Consider the following 18068-nt stretch of genomic DNA (forward strand, 5'->3'; position numbering starts at 1 on the left):
AATAGATAGATGTACAAGGTATGTTGAATTAAATTAAACCATGGCATGTATGGAGAAGAGTATATATTAATATTAATAACTGTTTTTTGGCAAAAGCAAGAAAATAATACAAATAAAATAAAACTTTCTGTTAGTTTTTTATTTTTTAAATGGCAAAATGGTGAAAATAATAATTACTAGAAATAAAAATTGCTAAATGTAACAATTAAACTAAATTCCTAAATGATGTGTTTGTTTAAGCATAATGATGCATCTAGATTTAGGGGACCAAACCATATAAGAAACTTAAAAGGCTTGTGATGCTACAGCGACTTCCTGTTGACATATATTAGTAGATTTATTTTGGTGCTGCAGTATTTTCTAACACATCAAGGCACTGCATACGTCTTTCTTAACTAAAGCATTTCTGAGGTTCATTGGTTCAACCTGATTAGTATACTCGCTGTTAGAGAAGTTTACTCAGAAATTTGGAAATGGAGTTTAGGCAACAGAGTCATGGTGACAGAAAGATGATAAACCACTAAATCACAAAGTGGAGGTGCTCAGGAGAGCCAGCACCATGAGGTCAGGGCTCCGTACCCAGCCCTGTAAGTACTACAACATGTCCATCTTTAGGAGTTGCTGATTAAAACAACTGGATGTCAGGGAGTGGGAAAACAAATTCACCAGAGATGCAAACCTACATTCAAATACAGAGCAGGGCTGTATTTGAGACAAACAGAGTTTCACAAAACAAAGCAGAATCCCTAAAATAACACTTCACACGGCACAGAGACTTTCACTGTGAAACCATGAAAGCTAGAGGCTGATTTCCACAGACGACACTGCGATGCATCAAGCAGAGAGCACAGAGGGAGACACAGCAGCAGGCCTCACACAGTATGGCACACAAACAACAGGACTCGTGTGCAGAGATGAAAACTCACTCTCTAACAACAGAGTACAATTAAGCCCTGCAAGACAGAGAGCAGACAGAGCCTGTTAGCACACGGATCAGCCCACTCCCAGGAGGCGCTAGCTGCCTCCACGCCTCCTCCATTAAATAATCAATCAGTGCAGACGTGTTCGCATGAGTGTCCTCACAACAAGATGACATACGTAGGAAGAGCTCCAGGCCTTATTACTGGTTGGACTCAATTTTGCAGTCAACATAAAAACCTGTGGATCAGTTTTTGTAATTATGCTTTTAGTTCCTTCCTAAACTTGGTTGATTAATTACAGAATCTCTTATGAGCAAACATTTAGGGGCAAGTCTTTCCTCAAATATCTGTTGTGGCTGGTTAAAACATTTTTTAAAAAATGGTAAAAGGAAAATGCTTCATAATGCAAATGTTCATCCACTACATGGATATACTGTACCTGGGTATCTACGCATAAATATGGAGTTGGGCACATTATATATAATGCGATAAACAGCTGTTGACACAAATTGTCTGTGGCTGTCGAGTAATTGTTCACACAGTTCTGATGGTTTCATCTGCCGCCGTTTGTATTCCAATCATTGGACGTCCATGTTTAAATGCGTTTAGTTTCCATAATTTCCATTTTACTTGTTTCACATTTCCTTATTTCCTACATACCAACTTTTCAAGTGTGAAACTTTTTTTTGCACAGTTTAGACTTTGGAATTCATTTAATTTTTAAGTTATTTCTTTTTTTTAGTTTAAATTGAAAACATGTTTTAAACACAGTCAGATGGAAACATACCGATTAGCGATCTCAACTAATACATCCCAGTTAAACCACGGCATTGCATTATTGGAAATGTCAACACGCATTTAAATCAGCTTTAACTGAAATCCTAATGTTGAAGACACACATGTGACAAATGAAGTATTTATATATAATACAACCCTATTGTTAATATCAATAAAAGGTACGTAGCATTACATTGCAATGTGGATTACACATATTTACAACAAACAAACAAAATGTAGCAACACAAGCCGACTGAGATCCTCAACAGAAAGGAAAATAATACCACAGTACACTGTTGAACCGTTACCTATTATCTGTCCACTTGTGCTTTTTAACACACATTTCCTCCCTTTTTTACATTTTATTTACACTGTTTATAAAGCAATGATTTCAAAACCTTATCCAGCAGCAGTCTGTGCTCTTGAGAGTAAATGATCTGACTGCTGAATGTGACACACAGAGAGTAGAACAGTGTGACTCACTGAATGTGTTCCAGAGGATGTAGAGAGGCTGGATGGAGTCCTGGTGCAGCTTGAGGTTGTCCCACAGGATCTGGATCAACACGTGTTTACTGTCCTCCGACATCCAGTGACGAGGGACCTGACGAGAGACAGAGACAGATGCACTCTGACAGTCCGTCATCAACAGACAAGATATCCTATAAACTCTTCTGATTCACTTAATTTAACATCCGCTACACCATGTAACTCACTGAGAATCCAAATTAAAATGAATTATTCTTTGTTTATCCTCAGAAAATAAATAAACACAATTATCCAATACTTAATAATCCAAATGTATCATTTAGAATGAAAACAATCCCGGTAATAACAAGGATCAAAACACCGTCACTAACAGACTGTAGCTGAATTATCATTAGCTCAATAGCCTTTTTTTTTAGTACGGTCAATTGTGGTTATTAATATGCTTGATTGGGCTCCACATGGGAACAAAAAACTGATTCAACCTTTTACAAAAACATATTTCTTTAATGGAAAAATGAAAAGAGAAGGCATTGAGCCTTTACAAATCACTGGTATATTACATCTGCATACACTACAGCTAAATGTGTCTTTCATTTTTAAATGTGACATTTAGCCTTTTCATAAACAAAGAAGTTGGAATTCTGGATTTAAAAGTGAAAAAAGAAACAGCAACTGAGAGTGTTGTTTTTGCTGACCTCAGGTGGAACGATGTAGGAAGTGCACTATGACGTCATTGTTGAGCACAAACTTCAAACTTTCCACCTGCTATTCATTACACAGAACTTTATCACGTATTGTGTTCTGTGTGTGTGTGTGTGTGTGTGTGTGTGTGTGTGTGTGTGTGTGTGTGTGTGTGTGTGTGTGTGTATGTGTGTGTGAGTGAGTGAGTGAGTGAGTGAGTGAGTGTGTGTGTGTGTGTGTGTGTGTGTGTGTGTTTGTGTGTGTGTGTGTGTGTGTGTGTGTGTGTGTGTGTGTGTGTGTGTGTGTGTGTGTGTACCTGGGAGCCTCTGTTGCAGTGGTCAGAGGTGAGCATGAGGCCGGGCAGGTTGCTGGGCAGGTCTAGCCGTCTGAAGTACCACACCAGGTTCCAGTAGATGATGGGATGGTGGTCCACCATGTCGGACTCCGTGATCGAAGAGTCGCCCTCGTTCTCCAGCAGACTCTCCAGCTCCTTCCACAGCACCAGCGGGCTCAGGTAGGGAACCGTCACCGGCTCGGGGTTGTGGAGCCGCCACTCCATATTGAGCGGGTCCTGAGTTGGGACAAGAATGAGAGGTGAGACTTCTTACTGTCACATGTTAAATATCTACTGTGGAGTTTAAGTAGTATGGTGTTGAGACATACTGTGGCTTCATTCAGGCGGCTGGGCAGGCTGCCTGACGTCTGCACACGGTGGTTGACCCTTGGTGCTTCGTCCAGGGGGTCAAAGGCACTGACGCTGCGGGCAATGTGCCCTCCGGGGGACGGTCCCTCCTGCCGCAGGTCAGACGGGATGTTGACACCTTGAGCATTGGTCGATCGAGTCCTGTGGAGTTTGTTACACACACCTCACAGTCTGAATAATAACTTATCACATAAAGCTGCTACTTTGTCTTTAAGAAAGCGGTGTTTTGAAATTCAGAGTTAATTCTGTGCTAGTGTTTTCAATCTTCCCGGCTACCTTCCTATCAAACCTGATAAGACTACAAGTTCAGCAATAATACAGACAGAAGAATAATGAGGGATATGCATGCTAATCAATGAAAGTTGTGGTGGGTACCTTCCACTCTCTGCACACTCCTGGACAGCAATCCCAGGGGAGGGAGGAAAGGCAGCTGTTTTAGGACACGGGGTGGACAAGGTGGACGTCCCAGTGTCCAAACCCGTGGATGTGGAGTACGACGAGGTCATCTCCTCATCCACCGATGGGCTGCCCTTCAGAAAAAGCCTGCGCAGGGGAGAGGAAACACAGGGGGGATATTACATTTACATCCAGGAAATAAAGTCAGGGTTAGTCATTTTGACTTAATTCACAGGTTATGGTTTTATTTAGAACCCCAGATAGCACTGAAAAAGTGAGTTTGTCATGATACATGCGTGTTCCCTTTTATTACCAGGTTTCAGGAGATCTATGCATATTTAAAACTAAAACCTAATCAATCAATATCAGTATGAACCTAAAAATAGGGAGATAAATGATATCGTTCAACAAAAAGTGGAGAATTTCTCCATCCAGCAAAAATTAAATCAGAAAAAGAGACAATAAATACATACAGTAAAAAACACACAACATAATTACCTAATCTTTCTCAAAATGTAATTGATCACCCCGTCCCACAACTAGATTTTCACAGAAGTTAATGGCCTACCTGCCGGGTCCTCGCATGTCCCTGATCTCCACGTTGAGGAAGGGCAGGAAGGGGTTTCCACAGAAGGGGCAGGTAGTGTTCAGGTTGGAGTCATCTGCCGTCCAGCCAGCCATGATCTCCTCGTCGTACACGAGGCAGTCGCAAGTCTTACAGCGGGAACAGCTGGAGATCAGCAGCTGGAAACACAGAGCAGCAGGTGAGCTTACAGACGAAAAGTCATCAAGATTTTGAATCTCGTGAAACCAAAGGATCAGTGATAAATTATAAGATATTTGATTAGAAATAAGATGTACATTAAAACATTTAGTATCAAACAGTTGTTTATGTTTTCCTGACTTTGCATTCAGTGCTTCACTTTTGTGATCTGCTTACCTCCATGGCGTAATTGTTGAAGATGCTGGTGCTGCTGGTGTAGCGTGAAGAGCCGAGGTCTGACCTGTCTGGCAGAGGGAAGCCGGGGGGTGAGAGCACACATCCTGCATGGAGAGAGTGGGGAGAGATCAGGATATCTGACATAATGAGGGAAAATGTCCCCAAAAGCACAGACTTCTTGAGACATTTTTGAGACAAACGCATTTTTAAGAACATGATCGGCATTGGTTCATCCTGCCTCTTTGGGTTTCATGCCTTTTGCCTTTATAATAAATGTTTTTAAAGATTGCTTTACATTTTCTGTCTTGGTGTCTCATTGATTGGCATTAGGCATGAAGCAAACCTGGCCAGCACTATGAAATAATTAGAAAATTTGATTGTAAACCTTCTTTTTGAAATTGGATTATATGTTATACAAACAAGGGAGAACAGTTAGTAATATAATACTCCTTCAGCTCTAATTAGTAAGGTAAGAATTTGCTCTCACCAGGGAGCAGAGATGTGGGTCTGCCAAGGCTGTGGCCTGCAGAGGGGCTGTCCTGTCTGCTGCGCAGGGGGCTGCGTCTGGGGCTCCTGCGGGGCCCCGCGGGGCCGTTCCTCTGTGGAGAGATCAAGGAGCCATCACAATCCTCGTCATCCAGCAGCGAGGCGCAGTCTGGATCTCCGAAACCGAGCGAGGAAACACTCAGGCGATCACTGTGACCATCCTGAATAAACAGAGGAGGCGGGTTAATGTCTCAGGGACCGCACAGGGGTCTGATCTTAAAACTATAACACTAGGGGCAGCGCTGACTAACAAGGCTAACCAGCAGCTACAGCAAAGAGTTCACACACAGCCATGTTGCAACGTTTCAGAACTGTGCATAGAACAACAAGCCTGGAAGTGGGGTTGAGGTATAATATATAAATATATATACGAGGCAGGGAAATGTCTGTGTGGCAGTAGCGAGTATTAGAGGTGTTTTTTGTTGTGGTTTTTTAGAAAAAGAACACCCAGAGGGCCCTTTTGACTTATTTATTTGGTCAATGAAGGCTTTTAAAACTTTTATTAGAGCGATACTAGAGACTATTTCACTGACAGTCCAACTGTCACTAGATGGCAGCAACGTTCCAACTCTGAGCTCATCTTACTTACATAAGAGAGCTTACAGAAACACTGATGACACAGAAACATATGGAATTTAAAAAATGGATTCCAGAAGGGTTAATGCAGGTGTTACTTCAAATTATATTTTCCTTCACTAAACACTAATAGATAGCAATAAGTTTGTTCTTTTTTTTAATGAAAATATACAGAAATGGTTTTAAATTGGGTCATTATTTCTATTGGACCCCCTTGTAGCTGTTAAGAACAGAAGATAAAAATAAGAAAAGATGAGTCTGAAGTTCTCTTGATTCAGGGAGCCATATTTTGGATAGATTTCACTTTCCCAACACACATCTGTACCTTGGTAGGTGTTGTGTATGTGGAGAGGCGGGAGTACCAGCGGCTCGCCTTTTCTGCCACGCCCTTCCCAGCGGAGAACATACTGGTCTTGAATACATCGAGCGTCGGAGTGAGCAGAGTGTCCAGAGCGAAAGAGGAGGAGGAGGGCGAAGGCGACGCCAGGCTCATCCTGTCTGTCCTCTCCCTGTAGGGGCTGGGGCGAGGGCTGGCGCTGGGGGTTGTGCTGGAGCTGCGGCAGGAAGGTGAAGACAACAGACGCTGGTGGGAGACGGACTGGGATGGCGAGGGCGGGTGGAAGGTGCGGGAGCGCGGCAATCCAGCAGCCTTGAGGGGGGAGCTATGGGGCAGGCTGGCTCTGCGGGGGGCAGAGAGGGAGGAGGGGTGAAGGAGGAGGGGGCTGGCGGAGTCCTGCAGATCCAGGCTGGGGGTCCTGCTGCTCAGCGGGCTGCCCATGTGGTTCATGTAGAGCTCGATCTCTCTGGCCAGGTGTCTTCGGGCACTGGGTGTGCTGTCCTCGTCCCCCTCTGGATACTGGTCCTCACTTTGCTCCAAGGACTGTGTCTCTGCCGCCAGCAAGGAGAGAGGGTCGTAGCCCGTCTGTATGTCTGTGCGCTTCACAGTTCCTCTGGACGCCAGGGAGCTCACGCCACCGTAGCTGATGCTGCGTCCGACGGGTTTCTTATGGGATCTGTGTGAGCTGATGCCAGCCCCTGTGGCAGGCTTATCTAAATCCAGATCCTCCAAATCAAAAATGGCCTCAGGGTTACCTCTGTCGTCATCGCTGGAGTCCTGTCCCTCCGCCTCTTCCTCCCTGTGATCAATGTTTCTGGAAGCAGCCGCCCCCTCTATCCCGCCCAGAGCCAGGGAACGAGGTCTCACACTCTGATTGAATTTGGCACCAGAGAGAATTTTGACATCTGCCCCCATGTGTCCCGCGATCTTATCTGGGTCTGTTTCCCCCTGGCTCATACCCAGGCCCAGGACAGTGGTGCCACTGCCGCTGCTGCCCGCCGTGTCTCCGCTCAGCTGGCGGCCTCTCACGCCCTGCCAGTCAAGAGCCGAGCCGCTGCCGGCACTGCCCACCACCTCCTCCAGAGCACTCCTGTGTTTCCTGAGCCGACTGTTGGTGTGGACCTCCCCGATGTCGTCCAGGGATGTGGAGAAGAGGAGACCCGCAACATGGCCTAAGAGAGAGGGAGGGGAAAAAGGGATGTTAGCAAGTATAAGAAACAAACCTGAGAAAATGAAGTAAACATATGGAGCATTTCCATCCAGACGATGCTAGGTGACCTTTGGAGCACTTCAAAGCTTAGATGGACATTAGACTCTCCTGATTGACAATATCAGGTTATTTTATACTAGAGTGAAAAGGACACAAGCGTGTGCACGTACATTAACTGCTGTCAAGAAACATTTTATTAATAAAAAAGTAATTACTAAACACTTTCCGAGAACCAGCACCTTATCGTGGTGGAGAGGTTTGTGTGCCCCGATGAACCTGAGGGCTGTGTTGTCTGGAACCTTGTGTTCCTGGTAGGGTCTCCCATGGCAAATTGATCTCAGGTAAGGGGCCAGACTAAGATTGGTTCAAAAGACCTCATGAAAAACACACGTGAAAGCGAGGATACCCGGCCCGGAGGAAGCCCGGGGTCCCCTTCTGGAGCCAGGCCCAGAAGGAGGACTCGTCAGCGAGCGTCTGGTGGCCGGGCTCTGTGGGCAACACCTCCGCTTCCCCGTCCCGTGGGCTGAACCGGAGTGGTGGTTTGTTACTGGACTTCTATGCTAGTCATGGATTGGCCATAACAAACACCATGTTCGAACATAAAGATGCTCATAAGTGTACGTGGTACCAGAGCACCCTAGGCAGACGGTCCATGATCGATTTTGTTATCATATTATCGGGCCTGAAGCCGCATGTTTTGGACACTCGGGTGAAGAGAGGGGCGGAGTTGTCAACTGATCACCATCTGGTGGTAAGTCGGGTCAAGTGGCAGGGGAAGCCTCTGGACAGACCTGGTAAGCCCAAACGTGTAGTGCGGGTGAACTGGGAACGTCTGGAGGAGTCCCAAGTCCAGGAGGCCTTCAACTCACACCTCCGGTGGAGCTTTTCAGGCATCCCTGTGTAGGCTGGGGACATTGAACCAGAGTGGGCGGTGTTCAAAGCCGAAGCTGCGGCGGGGAGCTGTGGTCTCAAGGTCTTAGGTGCCTCAAGGGGCGGTAACCCTCGAACCTCCTGGTGGACACCGGTGGTCAGGGAAGCCGTCCGACTGAAGAAGAAGGCCTTCCGAGATATGTTATCCCTGGGTACTCCTGACGCAGTTGCAAGGTGCCGTGGCCGAGGCAAAGCAGCGGGTGAGGGAGAAGTTCGGAGAAGCCATGGAGAAGGACTTTCGATCGGCACCAAAGTTGTTCTGGAAAACCGTCCGACACCTCAGGAGGGGGAAGCAGGGAGCCATCCAAGCTGTGTACAGTAAGGATGGGACGCTGTTGACCTCAACTGATAGTGAGTTAGGGCGGTGGAAGGAACACTTTGAGGAACTCCTGAATCTGACTCTATGAAGGGGGATCAATTCCAATCTCACGGGGGGAAGTTACTGAGGTAGTTAAACAGCACCACAGTGCCAAAGCCCCGGGGGTGGATGAGATCCGCCCAGAAATGCTGAAGGCTCTGGGTGTTGAGGGACTGTCATGGTTGACACGTCTCATCAACATTGCGCGGAAGTCGGAAACAGTACCGAAGGAGTGGCAGATCGGGGTTGTAGTTCCTCTTTTTAAAATTGGGGATCAGAGGGTGTGTGCCAATTACAGAGGCATCACATTACTCAGCCTCCCCGGGAACGTTTACTCTTAAGGTGCTGGAAAGGAGGGTCCGGATTGGAGAAGGCGTATGACCGGGTTCCCAGGGAGATAATGTGGGAGGTGCTGCGGGAGTATGGGGTGAGGGGGTCTATACTCAGGGCCATCCAATCTCTGTACTCTCAAAGCGAGAGCTGTGTCCGGGTCCTTGGCAGCACGTTGGACCGATTTCCGGTGACGGTTGGCCTCCACCAGGGCTGCGCTTTGTCACCGATCCTGTTTGTGATATTCACGGACAGGATTTCGAGGCGTAGTCGTGGGGGAGGGGGTCTGCAGTTCGGTGGGCTAAGGATTGCACCTCTGCTTTTTGCAGATGATGTGGTCCTAATGGCTTCATCGGTCTGTGACCTTCAGCACTCACTGGATCGGTTCGCGGCCGAGTGTGAAGCGGCTGGGATGAGGATCAGCACCTCCAAATCTGAGGCCATGGTTCTCAGCAGGAAACCGATGGACTGTCCATTCCAGGTAGGGAATGAAGCCTTACCCCAAGTGAAGGAGTTTAAGTATCTCGGGGTCTTGTTCTCTAGTGAGGGAACAATGGAGCGTGAGATGGGCCGGAGAATCTGAGCAGCGGGAGCGGTACTGCAGTCGCTTTACCGCACCGTTGTGACGAAAAGAGAGCTGAGCCAGAAGGCAAAGCTCTCTGTCTACCGGGCCATCTTCGTTCCTACCCTCACCTATGGTCATGAAGGATGGGTCATTACTGAAAGAACGAGATCGCGGATACAGCCGGCCGAAATGGGATTTCTCCGCAGGGTGGCTGGCATCTCCCTTAGGGATAAGGTGAGAAGTTCAGTCATCCGGGAGGGACTCGGAGTAGAACCACTGCTCCTTTGCGTTGAAAGGAGCCAGTTGAGGTGGTTCGGGCACCTAGTGAGGATGCCACCTGGGCGCCTCCCTAGGGAGGTGTTCCAGGCATGTCCAGCTGGGAAGAGACCGAGGGGTAGACCTAGGAGCAGGTGGAGGGATTATATCTCTACGCTGGCCTGGGAGCGCCTTGGAATCCCCCAGTCAGAGCTGGTTGATGTGGCCAGGGAAAGGAAAGTTTGGGCTCTCTGCTGGAGCTATTACCTCCGCGACCCTGACGGAAAAGCGGGAGAAGATGGATGGATGGATGACTACTAAACCTCAAATGATGTTAGCATGGGCTGCTAACGACAGGCAGAATGTGAAGGTATGATATATCTTTCAGTTGTCAAAGGTATATACCTTTCATAAAGTGTTCTTATGATACTAAAGATCTGATTCTTTCCTGTGGCTTTGTCAACATGAGCTGAGCCTTATGGGTATTTAATTAATCTAGCAGATTGCAATAACAGAGACCTACAGTAATATTAAGTTATTGAAAAGACTTACAGTATGAACACAAACTCAGTTTCCAACACTTAATCTTTTAAAGTTTCCTTTTTTACCTGCGCTGACGGAGCTCTTGGGTTTACAGGAGGATTCGTCATACGGACAGCTGCTGCGCACAATGCCGCGGGGTTTGAAGGACGAGTGAAGCTCCATGTCCAGCTGAGGGAGGCAGTCTTTGCTCCCCTTGGCGCTCTCTGTCTCTGACACTGCCAACACAGAAATGACAATTTACAGTCAGCCTTTTCACAGTAAAGCACAGCTTGAATTACAGCACTTTTCTTTAAAAGAAAGAAATCCATTGAGGAAAAACACACGACGAAAGGCTTTGATGTTGAGAAAAATAATCATCTCTGAGGGAGGAATATCAAGGCAGAGGGAGGGGGAATCTCTTGTGTGAGATCATTTTTTTTAGAAGGTACAGTAGACAGAAATATCAGGTGGTATCAGATCAGCCGGACTACTGACAGGAGCTGCAGTCGCTCTCCTTCTTGTCATCTTTGGAGTCCTGAGTGCCGGGGTCTCCTCTCCGGACCTCCTCCTTGGACAGCGAGTTATAACCCAGGTCTGATTGATCTCCTACAGAGAGAAAGACATGTATGAAATCAGATGAGAGGGATCTAAATTAGACTAAAGTCTGTGACATTAACCCACAAGATCACAGAAATAAGCAAAAGAACTCATGGAAAATCTAAGCAGAGGAAAAAGTTACTCTATTGAAATAATGGCACTTTAACCACACTGTACATGAAACCAGTCTTATTATTGATTTGAGGGTCTTTTATTTCACAGTACTTACTGAAAACAACTGCTTTTTGGTGTCAAAATGTGAAGTTAATGAGGCTTTACAGTGTTTGATCGAGAAATATATGAATCATACATAAGAGGGAAACATAGAGAGGCATGTCTTCCCTTTCATCTCTTCATTTCTGGGAGGCTCATCAATGTTGGAGGTGAGAGGAGAGGAGAAAAGCAGCTAAGCTGTGCTGAATAAAGATAATCCTCCTCCGGGCAAGCAGAGAGCTACAGTTACTGTCAGGAAAGTGAGGACAGTCTCACAGCTGCTAATGAATTTAACTGTTAAGACTTGACGTTAGTGAGGGAGGAGGAGAAAAACCGTGACGCTCTCCAGGCTGACTCTCCCATCTGTCTCTAAAATCCGGGGTCTCCAGGCAACCAGCTGTCGGATGATTTGTTCTCCTCTTTCATCTTTTCCATGAACCTTCAACTCTAAACAAAGCATGAGGCTGCACAGCTCGGCGGTGTTGATCGACTGATGGCGAGAGACAAGAAATAACCATGATCACAGTGCTCTCTCCTGCTGTGCTGTGAGCTGCAGTTCAGTCTCTCTGCACACGAGGAGAAGTGTCCCGCTGAGGTGCCAGCTCCATTATTAAAACTATTACTGTAATCAAAAGGAATGTGCCTCTGGGTAATTACTCGCCATAATTGGCAATGACACATCACTCTATGGTGAAAGGAGGAGTGAGAGAAAAAGAGAGATGAGCAGCAGAGTGTGCCGGAGAGAGAGGACTGGGAGAAGAGGCCAGGTCGCACAGACGGCAGAGAAAAGTGACAATGAGAAATAAAACTTTGCAGATCAGGTGAGATGAGGCAGAGAAACCAGAGAGAGAGAGACATGCAGACTGACAGAGCAGATTACCTGGCTGGTGGGTGGCTTCTCTGAGCTCAGAGCCCCCCCAGTGTGTGTGCGCCACCGGGGCCCTGGCGCCCACGCTGCCGCCCCCACGGCCGGCTGCATGCAAGGGCAACACAGGCAGGGCCAGAGTGAAGGGCGGGTTTAGGGTACAGAGCAACAGCCGGGGAGGAACATGGATGAAAAGAAAGTGGAAGAAAAACAGGCAGCAGAGGGGAAGGAGAATTTAGAGGAAGAGGGAAAATGAGGAAGAGGCCGGTCGGTGAGTGGGACAAATGGAGGATAAAAAAAAAAAATGTCATTGAGTGAGAAGAACAAGATGTAGAACAAGATGTAGAACAAGATGGCTGCCTGAGATTGAGTGGAGCAGCCGCCGTGTTGAGTGTACCTGTGCTAGATTTATCATCAGTGGGGTCTACTTTGGCCGAGTCAGTGGCGAAGGGGCCCAGGTTAGTGTCGGCAGAGCTATCCAGGCTGCCGTGACTCACAGCGTCCAGGTCGCTGCCATCTGCCCAAAGACAACAAGGCGTTAAAGGAACCGGACGCCATTACTGTTCCACAACTCTAATTCTTTTTAATGTTAAATGTTTGTCAGACGGAGACTCGGACAACAGATTAGTCTTTGTCTTCAAGTGTTTGTTTATGTCATGAAGAAACAGTATTTTGGGGGGTTCTTGAAATGTGACAAAACTCTTTAGTTCTGTCTTTAATTTCAGGTCCAAAGGTTTTCTTAAGATTTTCTGGACAGGAACTACTTTGCAACTGTAAATAAGTTGGATCATATAATTTTAATTGGTTCTAATTATAGGGAAACCGAAAGCTGACTTAATAGTTACACCGCAATTCCAATTAACTCAGACTACAAAGTAAAGAGTATTTAATTCTCTGCACACCGGATGAGATAAACATGTACTGTAAAACTTTTGAAGATACAGAAAATAAATGTTCAAGTAATACATGGATATTTACTGGATAAAAATATAACAAGGCTTTTTAGGTCCAGGTGATAGCAGTCTTTTAAAGGAGATCTCTTCTCTATAATAAATAGCAAATCACATTATTATATCCAGGATATTTCCCGGGAGATTAATGGAAACGTTGTTCTGACCTTTGCTGTAACTAAAGGAGACTTTAATGTATGATGTGTGGACAACAGACTCTGTGAGGTAGGCAAGAGTGGAGTGATACGCTGGCTTGTGTCTCCTGGTTGTGTGTGTGTATAGATGTGTGTGTGTGTGTGTTACCCAGGAGAATTTGTCTCTTTGAATCAGCACTGAACTAATCCGAGGAGAACAATGCTTACGCGTGGTAACAGGGAGTATCTTTAAAAAGCAGGGATTAGCGGGGTCGGGGACTAGCATGCACTGGCTGTGCAGGTGTTCACTGACAAGAAGGGAGGTAGATCACACAAGTTGGGCTAGTTGTGTTCAACGGTTGTATCTGTACAACGCTGCCGGTCAGGTATTAATTTCTTAGTAATGATAGTTTGTTGGAGATGTATTTGAGATTGCATTTGTAGAAAGACTTTGGGTTGTTTATTATGTTATTATTCAAATGGTTCTGTCATTATTTGGTAATAATCTATTTAGTTTATACTGAATTAGTAATTTCTGTTAATAACAAGATATGTAATTAATGTTGTTAACATGTTAATAGCCGTCTGAAGTTAAAAACAAAAGTGTAAATAATACTGTTTTTATTGTTTGAGTATTAAGACTCTTTGAATCTGTTTGTACCGGAATAACATAAGCTGTGAGCATTAAATAACACAAATGTAAAATCGTTCCAAAATGTGTCAAGTTTGCAGGATCCCTGCAGGTCTGTGCAAAAACGCTTTAGTGAGACACATGGTGATGTGCGAGTGTCATGGATATCTGTTTCTGTACCTGACAGAGGACTCTGAGTGTGGGTAGCATGTCGTCGTAGGGCCTGTTTGAACTGGGCCACTCCCAGAACTACATTTCTCAGCTTCATCCACAGGAAGTATCCTCCTCTGGTGCTGGAGGGCCACGTGCTCTCCAACACCGCCTGGACAGAGAACAGAGACAGCAGAGGTGGGGGAGAAAGAGCAGGGAGAACATTAGAAGTGGGGAAGAGATCGAGTTTAAAACAATGTCTCTGATTGCCTTTTCTTGTAGCATCAATGGAATCAAATCATTTTTAATGTAAATAATACATTTATGGATGTTTGTTTTTTTTCAATACCTTCCACCATGAAATGTTGTTAAATTTTCAATAAAACAATAAATTATTTTTCAATTTAAACCCAACATGTCACAGTGAGTATACTAAAACCTAACTTATTACTGTTTCATATAAAAATCATCTGAAATCATTTCTACATCAAAGGTCTGAACTGCAAAACACTCTCTCAACTTCGAAAAAGGAAAGGGCTGCAGCTGTTGGTGGCCAAGTCACGTTCGACAGTCTCTGTTTGCTCCTAAAATACACTTCAAAAGCCCCGAGATAAAATACCATTGGTATGCCACCGAGCAGAAATGCTATTACTACGCTGGCTGCTCCTTTGTGAAGCCTCTCAGGATTTGGGCCAAATAAAAGTGGCAGTACCCCTGCAGATGTTACCTCAAAGCCACACTAGAAGACTGTATTGTATTTTCTTATTCTCTTTATATGTCAATGGAAAATGCACTGATTCAATTTCTTGCTGGGATCAAATAGAAAGGTTGATACCACTGGTACTATGACAAATGAAGCTAAAGCCAGGAGGTAGTTAGCTTAGCATGAAAGCCGCTGCATTGTGTAAAACTAACAAAATCTCTTTTGGTTTATCTGAACAGTTAAGAGATCAGCATATTGGTTGAGCAAGAATTTGGGATGGATACCAGTCTTGTGAGACTAAATGAAGGTTTTTCTGTGATTGTGAATAAGAATATGTGGCCATGAAGGTGATAAGCTCTACTTCGTTTAATTCTGAACAATTTCAGGTGAGATTTCATTTTCTGAAGCTTCTGATGATTTCTTTTAAAACATTTTCTCTCCCCCTGTCAGTTTTACTTTATAAAGTCCCATTTTTTAAAATCTGGATTTATAAGTGAACATGCACACTCAGAAAAGATGTTCCCTTGCACTTTGCATCTTAGTCTTTAAATATATAATACATAAAAAAGAAGTAATACAGTGATGCAGCTGCAGTGGAAACGGTTTGTGTCAGTAGAGGACTTTGAGACATATATGCTTCCATCTTTCTGTATCTAAGACAAAGTTAGACCCTCTGCTTCCACATCAGACCATTTACTTTTGTAATCTGTGAGTCGGTCTGTTCAGGGTGGGATGATAATAGAGTCACAATTCATCCAGACACCTGTGATCGCACACAGATGGGTACAACCTTGAGGGGGGACTGCAGATGTCCCCATGTTTTTATTTCTAAATCTGCAAGCTGAAAGTCTGCATAGACGTATGATGAAGAATATCTGCATTTTATTGTCGACTTTATACAATTTTGATATTTCTTTCTGAATCTCAGTAATACAATGCCTACGTCGAGCTTTTTTCTGATGTGGCATACTGTCACTATAATACGATTTAACAGAAGCTCTCCTGACATCCCAACTGTATTGCTCTTACCATGTCTGTATATTCATCCATCACAGCGGATGGTGAAGGTTGTAGCCACCTAAACAGTCTTCCTAGGGATTTGGCGGTCATGGGTGTGTTCACACATTTGTCAAACTTGCAGCAGAATCAGCAGAAGAACACACACCCACATCAGGAACACCACACCCAGGGCAGCAGAATAGCATGTGGGACTCCCAGTGCTAATATGTTTATATCAGCGCCTGTGAGACCCTGCACTGGGTAGGTATGAGTCATGTGCTCTCTATGTCCAACTTTATATCCAAGGCCACTTGTTTTGTAAAAATGCCTTATTGAACTTAACTGCCATATTAAGCTACATTTCAGGCTCATAATTGTATTTTGTGGCTGTATTGTGACATGTTTACATGCTTTAATGTTCAAAAAGGTCTTCATTTTTCTCATAATGCCTGTGCTGCGGCACCCCTTTTCACCCTCTGTCTGAAACCAGAGTCTGCTCTGATTGGTCAGGAAAGGTAAAACCCCCAAAAGCATTAAAGGGCCCATTTAACATAACACCCACGTTTTATTTAGGCTTTATAATGATTACAAGCATATTCTGTACCTTGTTGTAGTAGCCGTAGGTGATGGCATTGGGGTGGACTCCGGCCTTCTTCATCTCGAAGAGAACCCTGACTGCCAGGACGGGTTGGCCATACTGTCCACACAGCTGCATCAGTACCCGATAACAGACCTGAAAGATTGTTTGGACAGGAAGAAATACACTTCAACAACTAAACCCTAGACATTACCCTGATTTAAGATGATTGCAACGATCCTTATAATTGTCAAAAATAGTACAAATCGGGTATCACCTCATCAGGTGGCTGCAATTTCTTTGCCTGCATCTTCCTGAGGACGTCGTAGGCCGTGCGCAACGCCCGCACCTTGGAGTGGCACACCTTCACATACGCTGGCAGGCAGATGAACCACAGGCCGTAGCAGTGACGGAGCAGGCACTTGGACCACAGCTGAGGGATGGACGAGTACTTCTTGGCTATCTTCTGGGCTGTTTTGATCTCCTGTGGATGAAGAGGAGCTTTGAGGAAAGTAATTGATGTATTGCAAAAATCTGGATCATGGATATGTGTTAGAGACAATGTGTAATGTTCTTCTAAATCTTCCACATGGACCAAGGGAATAATATCGTTTTTCTTACCACTATTTCCTAAGCTTGTTGTTTTTATTTTCTAGTGTAGACTGACTAAACTTTTAAGCTGTACAATTTAGCATATATATCTTATTAATACTAAAACGTCACTGTATGTATTCTAATATCTGTGCTTTTATATATTTCCGTACATTGTTCACATTTTTATGTAACTTCTTATAATATCATCTAATTTTATATATGTGTTATTGGACATTTGACTTTAACTTCTTATGTTTATTAAATATCTTTAATGTGTTTCATCTAAAATGGAGTATCCGTCCTGAAACCTATCTTTCCCCATGATGAATGAAGATTTCTGACTCTGATCGAGGTACTTGTTTATTTATGTGGAATTCTCAAATGTCAGGTACCCCTGCAGAAGATCATGCGCTCAGAACCTAAATCAATAAATCATAGTGTGACAAGAGTGAGTTACTGCTGAGCTGACCTGCTTGGTGCGTCTGAACATGGGGGCAGGGCTGGTGGGACAGCTGTGCCTGGCAGTGAGGCGAGAGGAGGGGGTCCGCAGGCCCTCCACAGGGTCAAACAGGTCAAGAGTTAACACTGGGAAACCATCGTACCTGATGAAGAGCACACATACACACGTTACTGACAGCAGGCACGGTTTTATTTCTAACTTATCTAACAATAAAAGGTTCCTCTAGTTTGCTGGTAATTATCTACAAAGAGATCTGATTATATATTCTGGAAAGCTGTTAGTCATTATTAAGGGAGCTTAACTTAAGTGGTTCTGAAAACTCTTTGGAATAAATTATTTAGTGAAATGACTACAGAATACAAATCGCACATATTCAGACCGATCAGTTATTGTTCGCAGAGAGGGAGCCGGACTCCTGCTGGTATTTAATCGGAGACCATCAAAGCAAAGTATTATTGTATTTGTCCAGTTTTTCTCCTGCTGTTTTCAGGTGGTCTCATGGGAGATGTGAAGCAGAGAGATGATACTTGGGGGTTGTGTTCACATTCTGTACAAACTGAGTCCACTGAGACAAATGTAAAATGTGTGATATTTGGCTATATACTGTGAATACACTTTGAATGTCTGATTGAAACTTAATCAGCACGGTTTTAATTTTTCAAA

At 44.7% G+C, this 18068-nt stretch overlaps 1 protein-coding gene across 1 annotated transcript in view; it reads right to left on the reverse strand.

Annotated features, from left to right (window-relative positions):
* Window positions 1–18068, reverse strand: part of LOC134863449 (C-myc promoter-binding protein-like) — a 60017-nt gene that overhangs the window by 4592 nt on the left and 37357 nt on the right. The window contains exons 16-30 of the mRNA XM_063881975.1: window positions 17415–17547; window positions 16629–16835; window positions 16379–16507; window positions 14103–14244; window positions 12605–12724; window positions 11028–11138; window positions 10619–10768; window positions 6351–7534; window positions 5391–5610; window positions 4904–5007; window positions 4532–4707; window positions 3943–4110; window positions 3528–3708; window positions 3181–3435; window positions 2181–2298 (exon numbers count right to left, since the gene is read on the reverse strand). Of these exons, the coding sequence (XP_063738045.1) occupies window positions 2181–2298; window positions 3181–3435; window positions 3528–3708; window positions 3943–4110; window positions 4532–4707; window positions 4904–5007; window positions 5391–5610; window positions 6351–7534; window positions 10619–10768; window positions 11028–11138; window positions 12605–12724; window positions 14103–14244; window positions 16379–16507; window positions 16629–16835; window positions 17415–17547 (3398 nt within the window). The remainder of the gene's footprint in view (window positions 1–2180; window positions 2299–3180; window positions 3436–3527; window positions 3709–3942; window positions 4111–4531; window positions 4708–4903; window positions 5008–5390; window positions 5611–6350; window positions 7535–10618; window positions 10769–11027; window positions 11139–12604; window positions 12725–14102; window positions 14245–16378; window positions 16508–16628; window positions 16836–17414; window positions 17548–18068) is intronic.

The sequence above is a fragment of the Eleginops maclovinus genome, chromosome 4 (genome assembly GCF_036324505.1).
Source record: "Eleginops maclovinus isolate JMC-PN-2008 ecotype Puerto Natales chromosome 4, JC_Emac_rtc_rv5, whole genome shotgun sequence".
NCBI lineage: Eukaryota > Metazoa > Chordata > Actinopteri > Perciformes > Eleginopidae > Eleginops > Eleginops maclovinus.